The sequence below is a fragment of the Pogona vitticeps genome, chromosome 2 (assembly GCF_051106095.1).
Source record: "Pogona vitticeps strain Pit_001003342236 chromosome 2, PviZW2.1, whole genome shotgun sequence".
Classification (NCBI taxonomy): domain Eukaryota; kingdom Metazoa; phylum Chordata; class Lepidosauria; order Squamata; family Agamidae; genus Pogona; species Pogona vitticeps.
In genome coordinates this window covers 281,187,986-281,213,332 of record NC_135784.1, presented here as the reverse complement: position 1 = coordinate 281,213,332, position 25,347 = coordinate 281,187,986, and the positions used below count along the sequence as shown (strand labels likewise).

The 25,347-nt window shown below is 39.3% G+C and overlaps 1 protein-coding gene across 3 annotated transcripts in view; it reads left to right on the top strand.

Annotated features, from left to right (window-relative positions):
• Positions 1–919: 919 nt before the first annotated feature.
• The window catches only part of SREK1 (splicing regulatory glutamic acid and lysine rich protein 1), a 41,938-nt gene continuing 17,510 nt past the window's right edge, over positions 920–25,347 (top strand). Inside the window, exons 1-6 of one of the 3 annotated variants that reach the window (XM_078384545.1) lie at positions 1,404–1,579; positions 6,069–6,202; positions 11,609–12,869; positions 15,858–15,981; positions 16,242–16,354; positions 18,157–18,321. In XM_078384545.1, coding sequence (XP_078240671.1) covers positions 16,295–16,354; positions 18,157–18,321 — 225 coding nt within the window. In that variant the 5' untranslated portion in view covers positions 1,404–1,579; positions 6,069–6,202; positions 11,609–12,869; positions 15,858–15,981; positions 16,242–16,294. Of the gene's footprint in view, positions 1,580–6,068; positions 6,203–11,608; positions 12,870–15,857; positions 15,982–16,241; positions 16,355–18,156; positions 18,322–25,347 lie in introns of all 3 variants that reach the window. The other 2 variants (XM_078384544.1, XM_020783699.3) reach the window with 2 other exon arrangements.

Sequence of the window (25,347 nt, the reverse complement as noted above, 5' to 3'; positions counted from 1 at the left end):
ATCAACGGCCTGCCACTTTCTTCTGTTCCCGCCTTTTCAGTCCCGGTTTGGGTAGATACCAACATCTTTGTCATCCTCCGCTCTAAGTTCAGTGCCTACTCCCTGCTGTACTGTCACGACATGGGAAGGTGGTGCATCTGTCTGTACCTCCTGTTCTCTCTTAGAGGAGGACAACACCTCGCCTCTGATCTCACACACATACCTAATTGAAAATGACCTATTCTGAACTTTAGTTCAGTCATCTCAAGTATTTCAACGTTTAAGCATTGTTTTACATAGTTTCTAGAGCTGCTAGTGCAACTAGTAGCAGGGACAAGACTCTGAATCACAAAGTAAATATGTTATCAGGGTTTGGTTCTGCTGTAATAAAATACTGAGTATGTGGCACAGCAAGTGTCCGATAAAAGTCTCACTTGATGTGATGTTATTTTTATTATATGCCATCAAGTCACCTCTGATTTATAGCAACCCTATGAATGAGTGATTTCCAAAACCTGGTAACACCCATAAAAGCAATAACTGTCTGAAAATGTAGAAGCCATTTTCTCCAGAAGTAACTGAATCCCTAATTGTGGTATTTTAATTTTTTAAAATAACACCCTCAGGAAAAAGTTAGAAACAGTTTGTAACAGTTAAAACTCAGTTTTCCAAAAGAATCTCAAGGTAAGACTCGGTAGGATTTCTATTGTAATGTGCTGTCTCGCTTACGGCGACCCTATGAATGAGGTATCCCCAGAATGTCCTCTGCTCAGCAGCCTTTGTAAACCCAAGCTTGTGGCTTCCTATAGGGAGCAAATCCATCTTGTATTCGTTTTCCTCTTTTCCTTCCATTTTTGCCAGCATTGCCCTTCCCCCCCCCCCCCCGCAAAGCCCTACCTAATTTGCCCAAAGTAGGACAACCTCAGTTTCAATATTTTTTTTTGGCCTCCAGAGGTAGTTGAGGCTGGATTTGATATTTTGATCTTTTAAATTCATAAAAGTACAAAATAATATTTTCATTAAGGTACTAAAAGTCACAAGTATGACTCGTTTTAATCCAATGCTGCTAACTCCCGTTTGCTGTATGAAGTTATTGAGATGACTGAGAAGGAAACAATGGTGATACTTCAAAGTTCAAAGAGTATGGTGGTATTTATGGATGTCCACCGCTTCCACTAATTCGCTAACCATCAAGTGAAGTCCGCTTGTCGCCTTCTTAGTCACCACATCACCAGCTAACACGCCCTTACGCTCATGGCTCAGCTCTACGCAAGAACTCTCATATCAGCCGCCTCCACAACAGGGGGAAACCGAGTCCACGCATATCCAGGACACGTGGCCGCTCTAGGACAGACACGTTTTTTTCTCCTTTATGATGACTTCCGTTTCATCGGCCCTGTGGTTGTTAGAACGGTGGAGACAGTGAAGAAGCCGCCATCATGATGAACAGCGGTGGGATCGGGGTGCCGCTTGGCTTCCCTTTGACGCCGACTTCAGTTATTCAGGTCACCAATTTATCCTCGGCAGTCACTAGCGAGCAGATGAGGACGCTTTTCGGTTTCTTAGGAGACATCGAGGAGTTGCGCCTCTACCCTCCGGAGTAAGTGAGGCCCGGCTGGGCCCTTTGAGGCCATAGAGAATGGCGGGAACGACGGTCCTTGAGGGAAAGAGGGAGAGGGAAAACCGGACCGGATGCCTTCTCCGCCATGTTGCTTGTGGGCTTTCAGGGGGTTTGTTTGATTGCTGCTGCGGGAGCTTTAGAGATAGAGATGCCCGGAGTTAAGATGGCGGCGGGTGACGGTTTTTTTCCCAAACCCCCCCCCCCCCCGTTTCACTTCAGGCGCAGCTCCAGGATTGCCACTCTTTTCCCGGGCGTTGGTGCTAGGGGATACCGCGGGCCCTCTGGGCCTACCTGTCCCGCGGAAAGAACCACGGCAGACCTTTTTAGACTTGCATCTCTTAGCCATGTTTGTCCGTACGTTTCGTTAAGAAAGCCCTCGAACAAGATACTTGATATATTTCAGGGCTCCTTTTTTTTTTAAACCCATGGCACGAATGTGTTGACCGCCTTACACATCAGTCTGTCGCCTAGTTATTGGGGAGTAAAGGAGCTTTCAGTATCAGGCTGCAATTCTTTGGGGACAAGCTCCCTAGAAATGCTGGTACTTTATTCCTTACAAAAATGCATCTGGTGTAATAGGCCTTCCTAGTGTTGGTTGAAGCAACCTTTTTCTTTTCTCTCTGTGTGTTTCTTTATTGTGTTCATTACTGTATCCTGTAATGAAATTAGCACTTTAAGCTATAAATTCTGGGAAGAAATATTTCTTTTACTCTTGAATTTCCCACAATTCAGCTTATGATGACCTTGTATTCTGCCCTTATGAAAGAAGAAAAAACCTCTGCCTGTCTGTTGTCTCCAAATGCACAATTTATACACTTCTATTTCTTTCTGCCATTGTTTTTTAGTATCTAAGAATTCTAATGATACCTATGCCTGACAGAGGAGTTGCTCCAGCCCTGCTTCCTCATCATGTTAATGGCACTTTACTTTACCTAACTTCTTATTTGATTACGATTATAAAAATTATAATTATAAAAATTTTGGAACACTTCTGCAGCCATTCTTTATTTTTCAGTGGTCCCCTTAGAAAGACACATATATTCTTCCATTCAAATTCTCTTAACTGCCCGGTGAAGTCAGCATTGTCAACAGTGTAAATGTGATTTTCTCAAAACCAATCTAGTTTTAGAAAATAAGCTATAAATCTTTGTTAACTCCTGTACTGTCACACATTATTTTTATATAGAAGTGATGCTCAGTTTTATAAAGTAATCACTTCACTCCTTATCATTGCATTGAGATAGAGACTCTTTGCATCAGGTTTGTTACCTGCTATTAGCATATCCAAAACCACCACAACAAAAGAAAACAGTAAAATGAGGTTTTAAATCAAAATGCAGTGAAATATAAACTGTGAGCACTTGAGTGTCCATTTCCCTTCTATGCGTATGTATTACCTAAAAGAAAATCAAGCGCTTTGTGCAAATTTTAAAACCAAGATGAACCTAACCCGGTGTGTAAGGTAAGCGCTTGACAAGCCGCTCTCTGCTAAATAGCTGTTGAGCAAACAGCTGTGACTTCTAGTTCATAGACGAGTACAATAAAGATGGCTGCTAATTCAGTCATCTTCACTGTACTGTCCATCTAGTTGTGTGAGAGCAAAGATGTTCAATGGGCTTTCACATTTAGGCTATTAGCAATTAGTTATAAAATGTAAGCCACTTGTATGTTTGAAATAACTGTTGTTTTTCTGAATCATGACAAATTTCATCCAGTCTGTTTTCCTAAAATGGTTTGTCAAAAGGTGCAGGAAAATTCAAAACAGAATAGGATAGTTTGTGCCCATTTGCTACAGGAGTATGAAGCTCTCTGGTCATTGTTAGTTCATGCAGCTCAATATTTTCTACAGTGTAGTTGCTTTGCTAAGATAAATAAAGTACAGCACCCAGGAGTTGAACTAATTTATGGCATTGCTTGCCATTGGCTGTGCTGACTAGAGCTCATGGGAGTTTATTTCCAACAGCATTCGGTGGGCTGGCAGTAGCTCTCCAGACTTTCAGACAGAAGACTTTTGAGACTTACTTGAACATGGGATTTTTTTACAAGCAGATCATGTGTTCTTCCAGCAAACTACAGCTCTATTCACCTTCATAGTTACACTGTCCTTGGATTTGTTACTGTCTCATTCTGTCCTCAGAGAATTTGACTAATTTCCATAGAATCCAGCACAGTTCACATATTACCATGTGAATTAGAGAGTAAATGTAATGAAGTTCCTTTTTAATGGCCTCTAGGTCAAATGGTTCCTAACAATGTCTAACACTATGTATGCATTTTTCACTGCTACAGTACGTTGACATAAAGTTTTGAGTGCAGTTTGTTTATATTAGGAATCCTAGATCTTTCAGTGATGGCTACCACCAGTTTTATATATATAGTAAGGATATTTTGTCTTCTTGTACACCCTTTTGTACTTACTGATGTTGATCCTCTTCTACTATTCTGTTTCCTGTCACTGAAAATTAAGAGATCCTATTGGAATTTTCACAAACAGCTTGGGATTTTAGAGTTCACACTGTGCTGATATTGGACATTGCAGACTTTGCAGCACACACTATGGTTTTATAGATCACTCTGCAGTAAATCAGGCCTAAAACAGATTGAACATAACAATTAGGGATTGTATTAATGGCTTATTGAAAGTAAATGGTAGCAGCAGGAGACAGTTACATTAGGGCTCTCTAGCATGGAGGGTTTAGCCTTCTCTCCCACAGCACTTATTTGAATTAAGATAACCCTCTCTGCAATTAACTTCTAAAGGAAACTACAATTTCCTAATTCTTTGAATAGTGTCACAATTAATTTAAGCCTTAGTATAGTACTGTACCAGATATTATTGTATGGCCAAAGAATAGTTATTAACACAGGTACCTGGAAGTGCCTGCTAACTGAATAGTCCAAGCCTACATTTTATGCAGAAAAGGAAGGTAAAAGGAGGCATGGGGAAAATGCGAACATACTAAAATGTCCCTATTACTTTGTAGACTAACCACAGTATTTAGAGTTGAGCATTAAAAAAATCACAGAGGCATACCTATGAATAAAGTAACCTACTGCAACAGGACTGCAACTATTATAATATTGTCCCATTTGTTAAAGATCTTTTAAAGAGCATAATTGTAGCTCTTAAACCATATGCAGCTGCTTGTACAATTATTTTTAATTCTTTCAAATGAACAAATGTTAAAATGTTAGTTTAATGATTTTACTATTTTAAATTTAAAGCTCACTGCTGGATAAAGGAATGTTTCTTCAACAGTACTTGAAGCAATTTTATTTTAGTATACACAGTATATTTTAAAAAATAATGACAGAATAAATGCAGACTGTTAGTTTAGTGATTAAGAGGGATTAGGCTATTGCGAATAGAATGTATTTATTAAAAAAACTGTTTGAAGGTTTTCCTTAACTGTGATTAAAGTTAATGAAGCAAAATTCTTAAATGTGGAAAATCATGTTTGTGCAGAAAATACTTGCATAAAAGGGAAAAATCTAGGTCAAAGTGGGGAGTCCCTCAGTCAGGGTCTATTGATCACTCTTTTGGTGACTTGGAGTAGATTATTAAGAATTTCTGACTCCCAACTGTTTTGTTTTTGTTTTAATTTTTATTTTATTTTCATAATAAGATGACACATGCAAGATAGAAAAGAAAAATAGCTAAAGACAAAAAGATAAATTCAGTTTTAAATTAAACTCATAATATACAATTCTTCCAGTGTTCCCCATCACTCACTGGATGTCCTCTCCTCCTTTTTAATTTGCATGCCCCATGTGTTTAATAATAGTAACAGAATAATTTCTCACCACCACCACTCTGAAGTGTACAACTAAATTAAAAAAAAGTTTGACAGCATATGATTATTGTTAATTAACTTTGGGATGACTGTAAACTTTTTAGTATGGAATAGAAATTTTTGGCCACAGAATACTTTAATTCAGGTGTAGATATTTTACACTGCACTCCAGCAGGTGGCCCCTGTCATTTAACTAAAAAGTAATGTAAGCCAAAAATTTGAGTATTATCAGTCTGGGATGGAGGTGAACTACAGTACTTGGCAGGCCTGGAGATAGAATTTTCTCCCTCAGTATCTGCCATTAACTATTCAGGCTTGGAAAATCACTGAAAAATGCAAGAAACAAAACAGATGGCCATGTCTTACTTTGTTTTTTGGGTTCTTGGGTATGACATTGAGAATCCCTAATGTAAGAAAAGAAAGCTCCTGAGGCTTGAAAATTCCATACATAAACACTCCTGAGGAGGACTGCAGGACACACATTTTGCCCACCTCTGGTTCAGCAGAAGAGATCAGCCTGATCCTTTAACTTCTGTTAATGAGTGAGAGTCAGTATAATGTTTGTGCCAACGCAAAGTGAAGTGCATTTGTATTTCATATTTACATGTGTAGTATTTATAAATGAACAATGCTGAGAAAACTGGGTGACTTTAATTACTTTCTTTTTCTTACAGCAATGCACCACTCGCATTTTCCTCCAAAGTATGTTATATTAAATTTCGGGAATCTTCAAGTGTTGGTGTGGCCCAGCATCTAACAAACACGGTTTTTATTGACAGAGCTCTGATAGTTGTGCCCTGTGCAGAAGGTTGGTATTTCACACGTTTTTATTTTAATGGTTTTTGTTCTGTTTTATTGCTTGTAGTAGTGCCAGAAGAGTTGATTTTATTTTCACCTTTGTCATTCTTGTCATTTGAGGGAGATGGTAAAAATGGCTCAAAGGGGGTTGGAAATGGTATTTATTTGAGTGTGTTTGTGCGTGTGTGTTATTCTCTAGGTCTAAACTTTGGGCATTTTCCCTAATGGAATATGCTTGTGTTTCCTTTATATTTTGTGAGAACAAACATTTGCTTCTTTCACTAAAACACTGACATCTTTTGTGCTGGCTATCTGCTTGAAAGTGGAATAATAAAGGATTGAGTAACACAGATGGAAGTGAAAGCCCAGTTTCCTCAGGTGTTAGTAAAACCTATAGGCTTGAGATGAGTCGCTTTCGCCTGACCATAGTATCAGCTTTTTTCAGTTATGAATTGACTCAAGAGATGGTATCTCATTCTACATTCATTAGTAACGTAGTTTTTAATTTGGGATGTTAATGAGTAAATGAACTATTCATTGGCTCTAGTGGATCATACTAGTATAAGTCTCTGTTTGTTACCTTCACATCACATCGAAAATACAGTAGGACCCCCATATCCGTGAGAGCAGTATCTGCAGTTTCAGTTATTCACAATCTGAAAATATTAAAAGAAAAAAAATCAGAAAAACTATTTCACATGTATTACCAGAACCGGCTTCTAGAGGGAGCCAGATCAACCATGCTATGATTACTTGTTAGTAAAGAATACATAGTATGGTCTCTGGCTCCCTCTAGTGCCCATTTTCTGGTAATGCATATGAAAATAATTTTCTATTTCCTCCCTTTTTTTACAGTGTTATCCACAGTTTTTAGTATCCATGGGTCCCTTGGAACCAAACCCCAGGAGGTCCTACTGTGTTTTGTAAATGTATGCCATAAAAATAGCATTGTATGTACAGTTAATGAAGGATGATTGTCATACCATTGCACCTATGTAGATCTGAATTCTAGCTTTCCAGTTCTGAAGGGAGAGATGAAATTGGTTTCGGGATATTTTGCAAGTGATAAAACAGTCATAGAGAAAGCCGTAGGAAAGGACTTCTCTGTGAAGAGTTGGTGGACAGGGCATCTGACGGCATAAGCCAAAATCCAGAATTGTGGTTAACTCTTAATTTTCAGGTAGAAAAATATGACCTCAGAAATATTTGTAACTGAATCAGTCCTGCAAGAAGGATGGCATTTCCAAAGGTCTTCTTGAGGAAAAAGTATACATATTTCAAATGCAGACATACATACATAAAAACAAGGTAGTAAATAGAACAGGAAATTGTCCAGGTTGTTTTCTCCAGTCAGTGGAGATGGTCACTAACCCAAGATAGTCAGTAAAATGAGGTGAAATTTTTTCCAGTGTTGACTGTTCTCCAGAAAAAAACTCTGTTAAAAAAATGTAACATTTGTGTAGTCAACAAAGTAGTATCCTCATGCAAGACTTAAATCAGAACCAAAATCAGTTTTGCTGTACTGTTCTGAAATGATGTTTTCCCCTGGGAAATATGTGTTAAGTATACATAGGGTGTGGCTATAAATGCAAATGCAAATAAATGTAATGATCCAAACAAATACCAACTTAAAAATTCCACGTAGGTCAGTTCAAAACTGAAACCAAAGCTTGATCAATGTTCATTTCATTTTTGCAAATTTCCCAAGCCCAAATCTTTTTTCTTGGGCTTGGGAAGTTTCTATCATCATAACAACCTCTTAGTTTCTAACCACTTCACACAGGTTTTCAAGTTAAATTTCTTTGTGGTCCTCCAAGATATTTTAGATTTACTAAGTAAAAAGAGTGTTGATATGCTAAAGTAGTTAGCTGAGGCGGGCTAAAATGTAAGAACAAAAACAGGCTGCTCATAGCTTGAGATGGGGAATAAGCAATTTTGGATAATATTTTATGTTGAACTGGGAACTGTTGGAGTAACTACCTGATGCCCATGGGCATGTTGCCCATTCTTGTGCTAAAGATCCCTGTGAGGGAGGCATAAATGAAAAAGAGTGGTTTGTCTCCAGTAACACAATGTGCCTCATGTCTAAGTGTCATTTTTAACACAGGTCTCATGAATAGTCTGACACTCTAACCCCTATACCATATAATTTAGTTGAAATGCTTATGCATTGTGGGTCATTAAAAAGTAATGGCCAGAATCCAGTTGAAAAATTATGCCAAAATAAATTCATTGATGTAAAGTTTTGAATTGATGCAAGTTAAAAAAATCAGTGTAGAGATTTCTTGTTGGTGTTGAGGCATGTGACTGGTATGCAATTTACACTGATGGAATTACACTGATGGGTGTAAATAATAGGATTCTGACCTTTGGTACCCTGGTATTTTTTTCAACTCAGATTTTTTCAGAAAATCCGCATCACTGATTAGAGTATATGTATATTCAGAATATATGTCAAATATCTGTAGCTGCTTAGATTGCTCTGGCTTCCAAAACAGCCAGCCACTGTATATAAGCTACAAGGAAACAAAAATATTTTTTCATTTTTCTCAGGACACAGGAGAGAATATTTGGCAAAATGTTCTCACTGAATTGGATTTCTGCTCCATATTGAAGGGTTACTAAGGATATCTGTAATGTGTATTCAAAATTAACAGTATCTGCTGTTTGTCCCATAGCCATAACTTTGTTAATTTGTTAACTGAAATGTATTAATATATCAGATTCAATGTTACTTTGGGAACAATATCTAAAGTACACAAGAAATGATGCTTCCATATTGTCATTTTGCTTGAGATTGTTTTGTCAGAAAATATCAGATGTCTTTTAGCAATCAATTTGATAAAAATCTATGGGTTTCCATTGATATGCCTGTGCATCATTTCATTGATGTGTATTTTTATGGAGCTCATCTTTTTAAAAACATTTAGATAAGATTCACAGTCCTTCTTACTGTTGAAATGTTATATTTGCTAAATCATGGAAGCCCAAAAAGCTATGGAAAAGACTTCTGTTATTCAAGAACTGAATTTCGTGCCTCTCATGTACCCTTTTTGTATCTATATTTAAAATAACCATTTCCCATAGTTCTACTAAACTAGCAGCTTCTATAAAATCTTTGATTTAGAATTAGTAGTGTGGGTTAATGGCCAGCATCCTTTTACAAAATATATGTTGTGCAAGTCAGACAGCATAATTTGTAGCAGTTAATTGCTGCTGGCTATAAGGCATCGATGCTTGTATTCCTTGTTACATGCCAGCTAGTGGTATTTTGCTACAGCAGTTTACATCGTTTGATGTATCTGTATATGTAATGTGGATACTGTACAGTATATGTATGTAATAGGTTTCTGGCCAATCTACCAAAAATGAATGTGCTACCTAAAAGAAACAAGTGGTGGAACTTTGTAGAGAGCACACAGTGCCGTATTTCTGTTCTTATATGCTGATTATCAGAATTTTCTTCCAGAGCAGGAGTACATGCAGTACTGGAGTAGAAAATCTTAAGAATGTGTCCCTGTTGCTGATATATTGAAAGCAAAAAATTAGCTAAATTGTTTTGTATTAGAATACAGTTTTGAAAGTATTATTAACTAATTACTTCCCTCCCAGTTTTAATGTTTACTTTTATTTTTAATTCTGGGTTTCTCTTCAGTGATCTCAGTATGGATCCAAAGAATTTGTTTAGCATGTTCTTGATATTTCCTAGTTCTACAGTAATTTGTTAGGGTTACGGGGACATTTTACCAAACCAGAATCAGATTTCTAGAGTAAAAAAAAAAATACTTGGTCTGCCTATCTGTTTGAAGATGGCTTTATTTTTTATTTATTACTTAAATTATTTTGGTATAGGGAGAAAGATTTTTTAATTAGCTTGTCAAGAAGTCTGCAGCATTGCTGCTGATCTGTTCTCAAAAACGATGTCTTGCATTCCAATTTCCCATTTCCTCCTATCCCTTTCCCTAGTGCGCCATGTAACTTTTAAGTTGAGAAAGTTTTTCCTTTCCTGTGTCCTTTTCAGTCTTTCTTATCTTTCCTTAGAGAAACCTCAGTAAAGCAAGAGCTTTCTTCTTCCACCTTGTTAGGGAGGCCACAGGGGACAACAAAAAAAGAGGCCTTTCTACTTTTCAATCAAACTTTTCATCAAACGTGCCACCAATATTTTTCCGGTGGTATTTGTAGTGTTTATCTTCTCTTTTTACCCCATTTCATATGGCTGCTGTTTATTAGGACTAAATTACAGAATAAAAATTCATATGAAATCAGATGATTCTGACATAAGGTTTTTTTTTTTTTTTTTTTGGAAATATTGATCTGATAAATTGTTGGAGAGATTATAAAATGCTTGGCATGAACTGAAAGATTATCAGATGCTATCACTGCATCCTGGGCCAATAAAATGTTATGCTGTCTAGATTCAAGAGTAAAATAAGAAATATAGAACATAAAGAAAATACAAACATATATGCTATCTTCAGTTACATTTTACAATTTCCAAGTGTGTTGGCACATTGCAGAGATACATTACACAATACATGTAAATGGAAAAAAGATTGAAAGAGTTCCTGTCACTTGTGCTGCTTCTTAAGTATCACTCAGCATACAGTTTGCTCAGAAGTAAGCTCATTTAGTTCACTGGCATTTGCAGCCAGGTAAGTGTGCAGATGATTGTACCATTAATTATGGCTGATAGTCTATACGCAGAAGGAGTTCCAAGGGCTTAGTTGTTTGCAGAGGAACGTTATCACTGCTGATCCTTAATGGTATGATTGTTGAACGTAACAAGTGTTCCAAAGTATTTTTGTTGAGCAGTGGTCAGATTCAGCACTTTCCTTGATTGTTGCTTAGAACAAATGAGCTGTTGATTCAGACCTTACAGCACAATTAAGTGCTCTCATTTTCTGCTCTACTAATGGCTGGCCTCTGTTGGAAAATCCATTTGTTTGGGATCTAATACCTCTGTTGCTCAACTGCTCATTGTACAATAAGTGGGAATAGAGGGAAGGAGAGAAAGTAGTGAGTGACTGCAAAACGTTTTTAAAATATGCCCATCTTGTCTATCTGGAATGATTCTCAGCATCACATGGAAAGGGCTTCATTGGGCAGTAAAATTGTTGTTCAGTGTATAACACTTGCATACATACTTCAGACTGTTCACATTACTAACCAGTACTGTGACTTTGGGTAGAGTGAAACATCATTACATTGTCAAAATGTGCTCCCTTACCTGTTGTATGTGTATCTAAGATTGCTCTATAATTTTGTTATGGCTTGAGAGAGGACAAACCTGCAATGTATCAGAGATGCCATCTTTAATCATCATTCTAAACTTTATGTCCACATTTTCTGGTAGATGGATTTTGACTATTAATTTGGTTTTGTATGTTTTCTCTGTGTGATATTTGTGCATTATTAGATGACTAGACTGGCCAAGGCAGACCTGTTACACTTGCCTGAATTAGGCATTGTTTGCCATGCCACTAAACCTGCCGCCAAGTGACAACTTCATGGGGGAAATGAGAGCGGAGTCTGGCCTGCAGAAGATGGACGCCCTGTCTCTGTTTTTATTATTTTATTTTGCTTTCTTTTCTCTTCTTTCTTTTTTATTTTATCCCTTTTTTTGCTTTTAATTCTTTCATTTCTACCTGTGAACTGGTTCTTTGGTTCTGTAAAATGGTGTTCTGTTATAAGAGTTCATGATTCATTTTAAACTTGACCCTGTGAAACTGTTCATAGATGAGATTCTATCAACCAGATATTTTTTCAGCACAACACTAGAGCTGCTTTAGACTTTGCATTTAGACTGTAGATTAATTCTAAGTAACTAGAAATAGCAATCCATTTAAATTTATGGGAATAAGCCAGGCTAGGTCTGGGCTTTTAAATAAACGGAAAAGTCAGTTTGTTTTTGCTAGCCCAATAATACATTTTTCTCTGGATTATAATTTGAAGAGTTCATTCCTTCTGAAATGCTCTCTGAAACTGCCTGACTTTAGGGTTGTTTGTTTGTTTTTTTTAATGGAGCTTCTCTGGCTCTTAACTAAGTAAAGTTATGGACCTTAGTAAGTTGTTTGCCAGAAATAAAAAAGACAATGACCCCTTTCACACACTTGGCTGTGTAGGAGCCACTTTCCCATAATGTTTGAACTGCTGTGTATATGTGAATACTTCAGCTATTTAGAGCAGCTGTGTGGGAAAGACACTTCTGCATGTCTGGGTGAATATATGAAAGGGGCCAATTTTGTTTTCAAAATTAACATATCATTTATTGTTTGAATTTTTAAAATTCAGCCTGTTAATTTTTAGAACAAATTTTGCAAAACTGGAGAAGAGTCAGAATAACTGTGAATTAACTTTTGAAGTATTGACCAGTCTTTGTTTTGTATACTGTCTTCTCTTTACTGTAGCATTCTGTGGGAAGACGACAAGCACCACTATTTTTTTCCTTGCATCTTGACACATGATTACGACATATTCTGTTAGATACAGCAGAGACACCTCATAGAAGTGTTTTCATCAAGTTTGAATATTTTCTGCGAAAACTTCCCAAGAAAAATGCCAACCATCTTTTGTTACCTTTCTCTGCAGCAGAGATGACAGAACAAATTACATTGCCATCTTTTTCATCGTGTCTCTTGCCCTTTAAATTTTTTTTTTCATATACTCTGAAATATATGGTAATAATGTGTGCAGATAAGGGATTATATTAGTAACAACAAAACCTCCTAAAATACTGATTTTTCTGATGGGCTGAAAAGATTTGTACTAAAGCTGTGTACTAAATTTTGGGTAGGTATAGAGATGTTTGCAGGCGAGGGAATAAAATATCAGCAAGAGTTTTAAATTGACAGGAAGCGAATTGACAGGAAATTTGTGGGTAACTGGTTATTATTCAGTTTAAAATGACATGGTCTTGCTCTGAATGAATGCTCTGTGTGTGTGTGTGTGTACACGCATGTGCGCATGTGTGCGCACAAGCACGCTTCATATCATGCCTAAAAGAAAGTCATTTAAGTCATTGTCAATACTCAGTGTTTTTAACATAGGAAGGAGTCCAATCTGTGTGAATGTCTTGACAAGATTGTAACCAATGGAATACATTTCTACTTTATTGTGAATTTGTGGTCTGGTTTTATCATTAAGCTGATAAATGTCTAATTACAATTATTTAGGAATAAAATAAATAGTCCAAAATATAAGTTTTGATATAATGGATGAATGGGGTATTTTCTTTTCCTTTTTTCCTGGATAATATTTACAGCTAGTAAACATTATTTTTGTTATCAGAAATTGAATTTTTGTTTGATTTTTGTTTAGTTTTGAAAGAAAATCTTTTAAAACACTAATTTTTTTAAAAAATGGTTTGTTTTCTAGTAAAATGTTCACTGTATAAATATTCCTGTATAAATAGTCCCAAATATTCCTGCTTACTTGCTATAGCTTTAATACTTTAGAATGATAAATTAAGGGTTTATTCATATCATTATGTCCAGTCTGTGTCCCTTCAGTGATTGACGGCTTGATTCTGCAGACTTCTGTCAGTGCAACAGGGAGAGAAGTCCTTTAGGTGAATTTCCCCTGTGTTGCTCCCAACTTCTACCTCAGTTCCCAGTACTCTGAAGCAGATTGGAGTGGACTGGGGTTCTGTCCAAAAGAGTTGGAATGACGAAGAATTACCTTCCTCCCTGTACCACTGGCAGAGGTTGGCAGCATCTAAAAGTCTCCCATCAACAGAGAAAGATCTCTTAACATATACAGTCCATAATACTGAAGTGTGAGAAACTTCAGTCCTATACCCGCCTACCAGGAAGTGAGCCTTGATAAACCCATTACTAGTTACAGTGGTGCCTCGCATAACGATGTTAATTGGTTCCATTAAAAACATCATTATGTGAAAACATCGTTAAGCGAAACACCATTTCCCATAGGAATGCATTGAAAACCGGTTAATCTGTTCCAATAGGAGCCTATTCAATACATTTCAATGGTGAAAAAAAATCACCAAAAAATTCAAAAAGACTCAGAACGAAGCCAAATTACTTTAACGAAGGTTTTATTAGGTGCACTAACGATTCCAAGCATCTTAAACATTTTAGAATATTTTTAAAATAGCGAAAACAGGGCTGTCAAAAAAACGTTAAGCGAAACAGGGGACCTAAAACTGTCATCGTTAAGTGAAGCAAGGTCCCAAACATCATTATGCGAAAATCCCCCATAGGAAACATCGTTAGGTGAGGCGGCAAAATTTCCAGCAAAGGCCATCGTTATGCGAATTCATCATTGAGCGAGGCACTCGTTAAGCGAGGCACCACTGTACTTCCAAATAAATATATATGATTGTACTGGGAAAAATCAACAGTCTGTCTAGTATTCTTGAAGGCTTTCATGGCCAGGATCCGATGGTTTTTGTAGGCTTTTCGGGCTGTTTGGCCGTGTTCCGAAGGTTTTTCTTCTTATCGTTTCACCAGTCCTCTGAAGATGCCAGCCACAGAGACTGGTGAAATGTTAGGAAAAAAAACCTTAAGAGCATGTCCAAACAGCCCAAAAAACCTACAACAACTAGTCTGTCTAGTTCTTGTAAATTAGTGACAGAATTCTGAAGAGTTTTTTTAAAAAAATCATTGTGCTAATTTAATTTTGAAATTAATATGGGAATATTAGAAATAGGAATACAGTACAGTTGTATTTGAATTCTACTGCACACACTTTCGCCATATTTGGGTTTTAACATTGGTAGACCTGTTATCCCACCTCCTAGCCAAATAGAGTAAGATTTGAACCCCCATGTTCAAGTGCTTCAGTTTCTTTCCTTGGAAATGGGATTAAAACATCAGATTCTTAGATTCTTTGCGAGGACTGAATTGACTCAAATGCCTTTAGGTAGTTTGATAAGTAACACTCAGTGTTACTTCAGGCAAGATTGACTGCTAGGCAAACACTTTGCTGGGTGCAGTTTGTGCTTTCTGGTCCGTTATTCAGCTGTTCCTTTGAGGTCTCTATGTCTATTTGGATATTTTATCCTTGACCTTTTTTAAGTTAGGCTGCTAAGTTATAACCTATAATTATAATACTTAATAAAATTTAGGACATCTTAACAAAAGTATGTTTTAGCAAAGTTCGGGACCCATGGTGGTTCTGGGAAGACAGAATGCTTCACCAGGGATAAGCATTTTTTGGTTAAAACCTTAAACATAAGATGTAGTATATTGTGCAGAGACTGGCCTTGTCACCAGAGGATGCATTGAGAACAGCCAGCCATACCTTTTTGTCATTTTGTAAATAAAACTGTCTTAACTGTGCTATTGGAAGAGGTAATTAACCATTTTTAGCATATGCACACATGGTGTGATTGCATAAGACTTTTGGTAAAGACTTCAGATCACTCACACTGTCTTGAATTTAAGTAGGATGCAGAACTCAATTAAAGTCCTCAAGCTATAAATTAGTCGAATTCTAGATTTTTGTCTTGTGCCAGACTGACCTCTGGCAGGCATCTGCAATATTTTTATACCTTCTTGGGGCAGAAGAAAAGCACAGATTTTGGTTAGCACACTCCTGTTTCCTCTTTTTTTTTCCTTTGACTAATTTGGTTATTTGCCATTTCTGGGGATTAAACTTTAAAAAATGTTCTTCTTTTCTGTATCTGATGTTCTGTGTGCTATTAGTGATGCAGCCAACACGAACGGTTGTCATGTGTAACACAACTTTCGATCACCGTGAAAACAACGTCCTGCGAAAGCGTCCATGCTTGATATCGTTTGGTTCATGAACATTAAGTTTCCAGTACAGGTGACCCATAGCTCAAAGTGTTAAATAATTGTCTACATTGTTCAGTTTTTAAAGTAAAAAAATCTGGTAATGAGCTTGCTAGTTTTGCTCACTTGTTGTTCCTGGTGGAACAGGGGAAAAGGAAAAAAATATTTTATTTTTTTGTAAGGCTCTCATAGTTTTTATTTTCGTTTCTTTTTTTAAGTTGAAGGGTATGGTAAATAGAAAGTTACACTTGGAAGGTGACCTGACCTTTGCTAATAAAAACATTTGCTCTTCAGGTAAAATTCCAGATGAAGCCAAAGCTCTGTCTCTCTTGGCTCCTGCTCCTACGATGACGAGTCTGATTCCTGGTGGAGGATTGCTTCCTATACCAACACCACCTGTGAGTTCGGTAAGTAGGACTGAATGTAATTTGTTTGTTTATTTATTTATTTGTTTGTTTATTTATTTGTTTGTTTATTTATTTATTTATTTATTTATTTATTTATTTATTTATTTATTTATTTATTTATTTCATTTATATGCCGCCCATCTAGACATGGTCTACATGATGCTATCTAATGGTATATATTTTGTTTCCATTTCATTTTAGCTGTGTTTTGCATTATAGCGGTGGCCTAAATCTAAACAGAAACCCAAAAATTTTAGTAAGGTAGAACAATTATAAAATCAGTCATTAAGTTCCAATAGTACCAATAGTAAGGAAAGTTTAAAGCAGAATCAAAGAAAAAGTTTATATATAGCCCCATAATGCTTAAAACACTCTCTGGGTGGTTTATAATTTTTAATTATGCAGACTACATATTGCTGCAACCTGCAGTGAGTTGGGTACTCACATCGGAAGGATGGAAGTCTACCTTGAACCAACTACAATGGACCCTCTACTTACGGAATTAATCCGTATTAGAATGGTGGCTGCAAGTCGAAAAGTCTGTAGGTCAAATCTCCATTGACCTACAATGCATTGAAAACCGATTAATCCCATAACTGGCAGTTTTTATTCTATTTTTGTTCCATTTTGTTTTTTTTCTGGTCTGTAAGTCGATTCTCTGGCTGCAAGTCGAATTTAAATTTTGCAGCCAGAGAAGTCTGTAACTCGAAAAGTCGTAAGTCGAGCCGTCTGTAAGTCGAGGGTCCACTGTACCTGAACCCAGGACTGAACTCGGGTCACGAGCAGAGTTTTCACTGAAATACTGCAGTTTAACCATTGTGCCACAAGCCTTCTTTTTAGAATTCTCCACAGTTGGGTGTTAAGTGAAAAGGGACTAGAATATGGGGGTCAGGGATAGATAGAGAATGATGGCACAGTGGTAAAACAAATTGGTGAAGTCTTGTTATTGATTCCAGGAGCGGTTATGAAAGCTTAATTGGAGTAGCATCTGTTATATGCTAAACTTTCTGAAATTGAAAGGATTCACCTGGTTATATACTAACGTTTTTGCTAAGCATTAAAAAACACACTTACATCACAAACTGAACATGTGTATAGCTTGTGCAACAAAGAATGTTGTTCTACTGAATGTTTAGGGTCAGTTAAAGAGACTTGTGGCCATTTATTAGGTATTTCTAGGCACGACTGATTTTAACGGTCTTTGAAATTAATAAGATTGCATCTATTCACAGCAGAAAGAAACTACTAGGGATGAGATTTTTTTTGATTTCTTGGAACACAGATAGCATAATTCTCCATTCTGGGAGTTCTACAGATCTTGCACGTACATGACAAAAACATCTCGGTGTGATCCACCTGGGAAAAAAGCCTAAGGTAGAAGACTTGTAGTATTAGCTGGACCACTCTCTGCCCAGTCGTCGTGTTTGTGCCGGATCAGGGAGGTTTGTTTCGGATCAGGACCCTTTGGTGGAGCTTGGTCTTCCTTCTAATTTAGGCCTTAGATCATTGGTTCCCAACCTTCAGTCTCCAGATGTTCTTGGACTAAAATTCCCAGAAGCCTTCACCACTAGCTGTGCTGGTCAGGATTTCTGGGAGTTAAAGTCCAAGAACATCTGGTGACCCAAGGTTGGGAGCCACTGTCCTGAATGTATCACGTTCAGATATTTGCAAGGTGCCTGTAAGGTAGGTAGATCTTTCCCAGAATGGAGAGCTATGGTATTTGAGGTCCGAAAAATCTCTAAATCCCATCCTGAGAAACAGTGTTGTACTCACTTCTGTAAAAACTGTGCTTTTTTTTTCAGATTGGAATTCCCCTTAGTTCACTGGGAGCTATACCAGCAGCAGCGTTGGATCATAACATTACAGCAATTGGAGACATACCCCAGCCACCTATTATGGGCAATGTGGATCCTTCCAAGATTGATGAGATTAGAAGGACTGTGTATGTTGGAAACTTGAATTCCCAGGTAAATCTTTTGGCTACAGTGAGCTGCCATAATGTGAGAAGTAGTTTTATATGTCATAGCGTCACAATTCTAATCTTGAATAAACTGAAATGACATCTGCTGCACTGAGTTTCCCTTTACAAATTGTATAGGGATTGTTAGTTTCTGCAGTTTGGCAGTTCAAACTGCAGAAGCTGTAAAAATAAGTTTTCTTCCTAACTTGTAAAGTGCTATCTCTATCCTGCACCAAATTTGCAGTGTCATTACCATTCATTTATAAAGGTGTGGGGAACTTTTCATCTTGAGGTACACAATATTTGGGATATAGAAGTGATCACATTTAAGAAGACACTCACTTTATCTATTCATATCAATGCAATATCTTTTTCTGTCAAATATTTCCAGTACTTGAATGCTTACATATGTATCTCATTCATTCGATTTATATACTGCCCCATTAGTGCAAGCACTATTCTGGGTGGTTTTGCAAGATTAAACACAATAACAAACAAGCAAACAAAAAACCAAAAACAATATGGTAATACCATATTGGTATTACCAATACATATGGTAATAAAATCTTAAATATAACCCTATAAAATCTAGAATTAGTAAAAAATAATAACAAAGATTTTCAACATCTATGGCACCAGGAAAAGTTAAAAAAAACCTTTAAAAATACTTTCACAAGTGTGGATTCCAACATATAATTAGAAGAGTTAGTGCAGCCCTTCCTAGCTGTAACCTATGCATCCCTCCTTCCCCAGCTTTTAGAAAGCCTGTGCTGACATTTGATTTTAAAAGCTTAACTGCTGTGTGAGAAGGTAAGGGGAGAGGCTGTGAGAGACAGAGAGATTGTATAGGCTGTCTCTCTCTGAATCAAAGGTGCCACTCGTAGGGATTGCAAACTTGTGGCTTTTCACACATCCTCAAATGCACAATGGATCTCTTGGGCCCCATCGTTCATTGGTGTTCCATCCTTCATTGTGCTTAAAGGTTGCTGTTTCTGTGATGGGCAAAAGAGACACAGCTGATTTTTTTGCAGTGTCATTCAATTTTACTGAACTGGCTTCTAAATGTACTGTATGATGTTTTCTCTGTGTGGTCTATCATCACTAGTCTTGTGTTCTGCTGGTGAATCCCAAAAAGTATTTATTTACACATACTCATGTTCATGCATACTCTACAAGGTTTTCCATTTTGGGGTGGTAATCCCACAGTGGTGTTAAAGGGAGGATAGAGCAAGAATAAAGATGATAGAATAGTAAGGGAATAACCTGCCTCACAGATCTATTGTGTATCAGTGTGAAGAATTAGTTCACTTAGACTTGACCAGTGAAGGAGAACAGCATTCTTTCCCTCAGGCTTGTTTCTTTCTCTGGAATGCTCTTTCTGCCACATTATTATTATTTATTTTATTTATATCCCGCCTATCTAGTCGATAGACCACTCTAGGCGGCTTACAACATGGGATAACACTATAAAAACAAAAGAGTTACATAATAGAAAACTTTCAACCACTGGGTTAAAACATTAGGAAAGAAAAGAGAAGGGGATAATAATAATAATAATAATAATAATAATAATAATAATAATAATAATAATAATAATAATAATAATTTATTGTCATTGTAAGTATATACACATACAACGAAATTCACAGACACCCAGAGACCAGACACATGCACACACATAAAATTCCCAAACACTCCCCACCCACTAAAAGTCCCCCACTAAAAATACAAACATCTACACCGCAGGCCAAGTTACACAGTCCAACTAATTATTCACTACTGGTGGTCTTTAAGCTCATTATTAATTGCAATTATAGCTCTGGGATAAAAACTATTGAGAAAACGTGTGGTCCGAGTCTTAATTGTTCTATATCTTCTGCCAGATGGTAACAGTTCAAAAAAGTTATAAGCAGGATGGGAAGAGTCTCTCAGGATGCTATGTGATTTCCTTAGACAGCGGGATGTGAAGATGTCATCCAGGGTTGGTAGCTGGAGCCCGATGATATTCTGGGCAATTTTAATGGTTCTCTGTAGAGCTTTTTTGTCCGCTACAGAGCTACTCCCAAACCATGCCAGAATGCCATAGGTTAGGACACTCTCAATGGTGCTACGATAGTATGACAGAAGCAAATGCTGAGATAAATTTAACTTGCCGAGCATTCTCAGGAAATACAGCCTCTTCTGTGCCTTCTTCATTAGCATGTTGGCATTTATAGTCCATGAGAGGTCCTCTGAGATGTAAGTACCCAGAAATTTAAAACTACCAACTCTCTCCACTTCCTCACCGTATATGTACAGTGGTAAATGTACATATCTCTTCCTCCTAAAATCAATTATGAGTTCTTTAGTTTTTTTGATGTTAAGTGTGAGATGATTTTCTTTACACCAAAGTATCAACCTTTGTACTTCCTTTCTATAAGCAGACTCATTGTTCTTATTTATGAGCCCCACCACTGTCGTATCATCCGCAAATTTAATAATTGCATTGGTGTTATACAGTGGGGTGCAATCATGTGTGTACAGGGAATAGAGGAAGGGACTTAGCACGCAGCCCTGGGGAGCTCCTGTACTTAGTACCAGGGTAGAAGAATGGTGAGATCCCATCCTTACTGACTGTGGCCTATCTGTCAGAAAATCCTTTATCCACATGCATATCTCCTGAGGTAATCCCAGGTTGATCATTTTAAAAAACAACCTATTTGGTAGAATGGTATTAAAAGCAGAGCTATAATCCACAAACAACAGCCTCGCATAAGTTCCCTGATGTTCTAAGTGGCTCAATACAGTATGGAGTACAATGGACACAGCATCATCAGTAGATCTATTTTTCCTGTATGCAAATTGCCATGGGTCCAAAGAAGGTGGAAGACTAGCCTTAATGTAATCCAGCACCAATCTCTCAAAACATTTCATAACAACAGATGTTAAAGCTACTGGTCTGTAATCATTGAGAGATACCACAGCTGACTGCTTGGGGACTGGCACTATAATAGATGTCTTCAGGCAAGTGGGGACTGAACACTGCAACAAGGATAGATTGAAAATATCCGTAAAAACTCCAGCTAATTCTGCAGCACAGCCCCTAATAACTCGTCCCATGATTCCATCTGGTCCAGCTGCCTTTCGAACATTAATATTCTGGAAAGCGCGTCTCACATCTGAAATCTGCAGTACTAGTGGTTGTCTGTTGATGGTAGATTCTAGTGATGTATTATAGACAGTAGGTGCTGGAATAATGGTTGTTCCTGTTTCCACCTCAAAACGGCTGAAAAATTGATTTAACTGCTCAGCCAAAAAATCACTGCTGCTACACAGACTGTTTTTGTTACTCTGACCAGTGATTTGTCTTAGGCCGTGCCACACTCGGCGAGTGTCAGAACTTTCAAGGTGTTGTTCAATTCTCTGGCTGTACATAGCTTTGGCATCCTTAATGCCCCTTTTCAGTTTAGCTCTAGCCTCTCTGTACTGTAGTTCATCACCAGAATGAAAAGCAGCATTTCTGGCTTTTAATAAAAGGCGCACTTCTATATTTAGCCAAGGCTTGTTATTAGAAAACACTCGTACTTGTCTGGTAGTAGTAACAACATTGATGCAGCTTTTGATATAAAACAGTACTGTTGAGGCATAAGTATCAACATTGTCCTCCTCAAACAGTGCCCAATCAGTGCTCCTAAAGCAATCTTGAAGTTGCTCAGATGCATCCACTGGCCACACTTGTATTTCTCTAATTGATGGTCTGATTCTTTTAACAAGAGGTCTGTATGATGGAATCAAAAAAAGAGATATATGATCTGACTGTCCCAAGCTAGGCAATGGCTTCGTCTTATATCCATGTATGATGTTACTATATACCTGATCCAAGGTATTTTCCCCTCTAGTGGGACAGTCCACATACTGATAAAAGTTAGGGAGGACGGTCTTTAAATTGGCTTGATTGAAATCACCTGCTACCACCAGCACTCCATCTGGGTAGGCCTGCTGCTGTTTGCTGATAGCAGTTAACAAACAACTCAAAGCTGTGGTTGTGTTAGCATCAGGAGGTATATATACTGCTGTTATTATAATAACATTAAACTCACGAGGCAGGTAAAAGGGGCGGCATTTCACTGCCAAATACTCCAAATCAGGAGAACAGTGAATGTCCAGTATTTTAACATCTGTGCTCCAATTATCGTTTGTGTAAACACAAACCCCTCCACCTCTGCTCTTCCCAGATTCAACAGATCTGTCTGCTCGATGTACTCTGCGTCCTTGTAGTTCAATTACCTCCCCTGGGATGGAAGAGTCAAGCCATGTCTCTGTAAAGATCATAACGCAACAGTCTCGAATATTTTTCTGTAGGGAGATAGTAAGTTCCAGCTCCTCAATCTTGTTGGGTAGAGATCTAACATTTGAGACAAAAAGACTTGGCAATGCAGGCTTGTGAGGATTTTTGCCTAACCTCACTCGTAGACCGGCCCTGCAACCTCTTTTCTGCTTGCGTTTTCTCCGTGCTCTTTTCTTCCTGACAGGGAGAGCAGGGGGAGTAACCCCCGGATATGCAGGCTGTCTTAAAAGCTCAGCTGGGATGTTGTAAGTTGAGACCGTCGATTCAAAGTTGTAACCTTCTCTGCCAATAGATAATAATTCTTGTCGACTGTAAATTACTTGTGCCTGAGCATGTAGAGTCCGTAATAAGGGCCGATCTCTGGAATGCCTAGCCGCTGCAAGTGCTTGCGCCGCCATCTTGACCAACTGTCAATTGGGATCAGGAATTAACTAGGAGGGAAGGCCTGCCGAAACATCAATGTTTTTAATTGCTTTTTGAAAATACCGAGCGAGGGGGCCGCGCGAATATCAGGGGGAAGGTTGTTCCAGAGGCGAGGAGCCACCGCCGAGAAGGCCCGATTTCTTGTCTTTTCCTTCCGGGCCTCCCTCGGCGTTAGGCTCCTCAGCCTCACCTCCTGGCTCGCGCGAGTGACACGGGTAGATCTTGGTGGTAGAAGGCGTTCCGCCAAGTATCGAGGCCCTAAACCGTTTAGGGCTTTGTACGTAAGCGTCAACACTTTGAAGTCGATGCGGAATCTGATGGGCAGCCAATGCAATGCGGCCAGAGTGGGTGAGATATGTTGGAATTTTTTCACCCCGCTGAGGAGTCTGGCCGCCGCATTCTGCACCACCTGAAGTTTCCGCAACAGCCTCAAAGGCAGCCCCACGTAGAGCGCATTATAGTAGTCTAATGTTGAGATTACGAGCGCATGCACCAAAGTGGTGAGTGCCCCAACATCGAGATAGGGCCGCAGCTGGGCTACCCGCCTAAGATGGTAGAAGGCGGTTCGGACCACCGACGCCACCTGGGATTCCATAGTGAGCGCCGGGTCCAGATGGATCCCCAAGCTGCGGACCCCATCCTTAGCAGGAAGGGTCACCCCCCCAAAAGAGAGGGAGTTTCCCAAGCTCCCGACTGTGGGGGCGCCCACCCTTAGTACCTCCGTCTTGTCCGGGTTCAGCCTCAGCCCGTTCTCCTGCATCCATTGCAGTACGGTCCCCAGGCAGCACTGGAGGGACAGAACGGCATCTCCTGCGGAAGGTGGAAATGAGATGTAGAGCTGAGTATCATCAGCATACTGATGACACCGAGCTCCACACCCCCTGATGACCCCACCCAGCGGCCTCATATAGATGTTAAACAACATTGGGGAGATGATCGACCCCTGTGGAACCCCGCAATTGAGATTCCACGGGGCCGAGACGCTCTCCCCAAGCTGAACTCTCTGGGGACGGTCCTCCAAGAAGGAACGGAGCCAGGCCAGTGCAAGGCCCCCAATTCCCAACTCGGAGAGCCTCCCCAGGAGGATACCGTGGTCGATGGTATCAAAGGCCGCTGAGATGTCGAGGAGGACCAGCAGGGACACGTTGCCCCTGTCGGCCTCTCTCAGTAGGTCATCACACAGGGCGACCAATGCCGTTTCTGTGCCGTGGCGCAGCCTGAAGCCCGACTGAAACGGATCCAGGGCATCTGTTTCGTCCAGGTGCGCCTGAAGCTGGTCGGCCACCACCCTCTCCACCACCTTACTTAGGAAAGAAACATTGGCGACGGGCCTATAATTGCCAATTGTGTCCGCCGCCAAACTTGGTTTCTTCCTAATGGGCCTAATGAGTGTCTCCTTGAGGGCAGATGGAAATCGGCCCTCCAGGAAAGACCCATTAATTATTGCAGTGGCCCATTCCGTTGTTGTAGGCCTGGCTGCTTTGATTAGCCAGGCCGGACAGGGGTCAAGGGAGGAGGTGGTGGCACGACAGCGATCAAGCACCCTGGCGACAGTATCAGGCGTGACAGGCTGAAATGTGTCAAAAATTACCGGGCAAGACGGAGCGCTGGACATCTCAGCTCGACTCACTGTATTCAAAAAAGGAGACAGGTCCCGGCGGATGGCCTCCACTTTAGATTTAAAAAATGCTGCAAATTGGTCCGGTGTAAGACTAGGGGGAGGCCCGTCACCCGGGCCAATTCCGGATAGGTCGCGCACTATACGGAATAATTCCGCCTGCTGGTTGGACGCTTCGCTTATCCGGTTAGCGAAGTATACTCGACTGGCAGCCTTTACCTTAGCCAGGTAAAGGTTAGTGGCGACCTTAACAGCTATCCAATTGTAATCCGTCGGGTCCTTTCTCCATTTGCGCTCTAGCCGTCTCCTAATCCGCTTCAATGCCTGGAGATCCTGGTTAAACCATGGCGCCGGGCGAGCTCTGCGTTGGAGAGGGCGTTTAGGTGCGATCATGTCTACAGCCCTGACCGCAGCGGCGAACCAGCTGTCCGTCAGAGCCTCGACAGGAGCGCCAGCCAGGTCTGCCATAGCACCTCTCATGGCATCCTGGAATCCAATCGGATCCAGTAGCCTTCGAGGGCGGACCATAACAATAGGTCCCTGCTCCCTGCGAGGGGGGAGGGCCATGTTGAGGTTACATTTTATTAGGTGATGATCCGACCATGGCAGAGGGACCGACTCAAGGTCAGTCACCATCGGACCACTCTCGCTCCAACTGGAGGAAA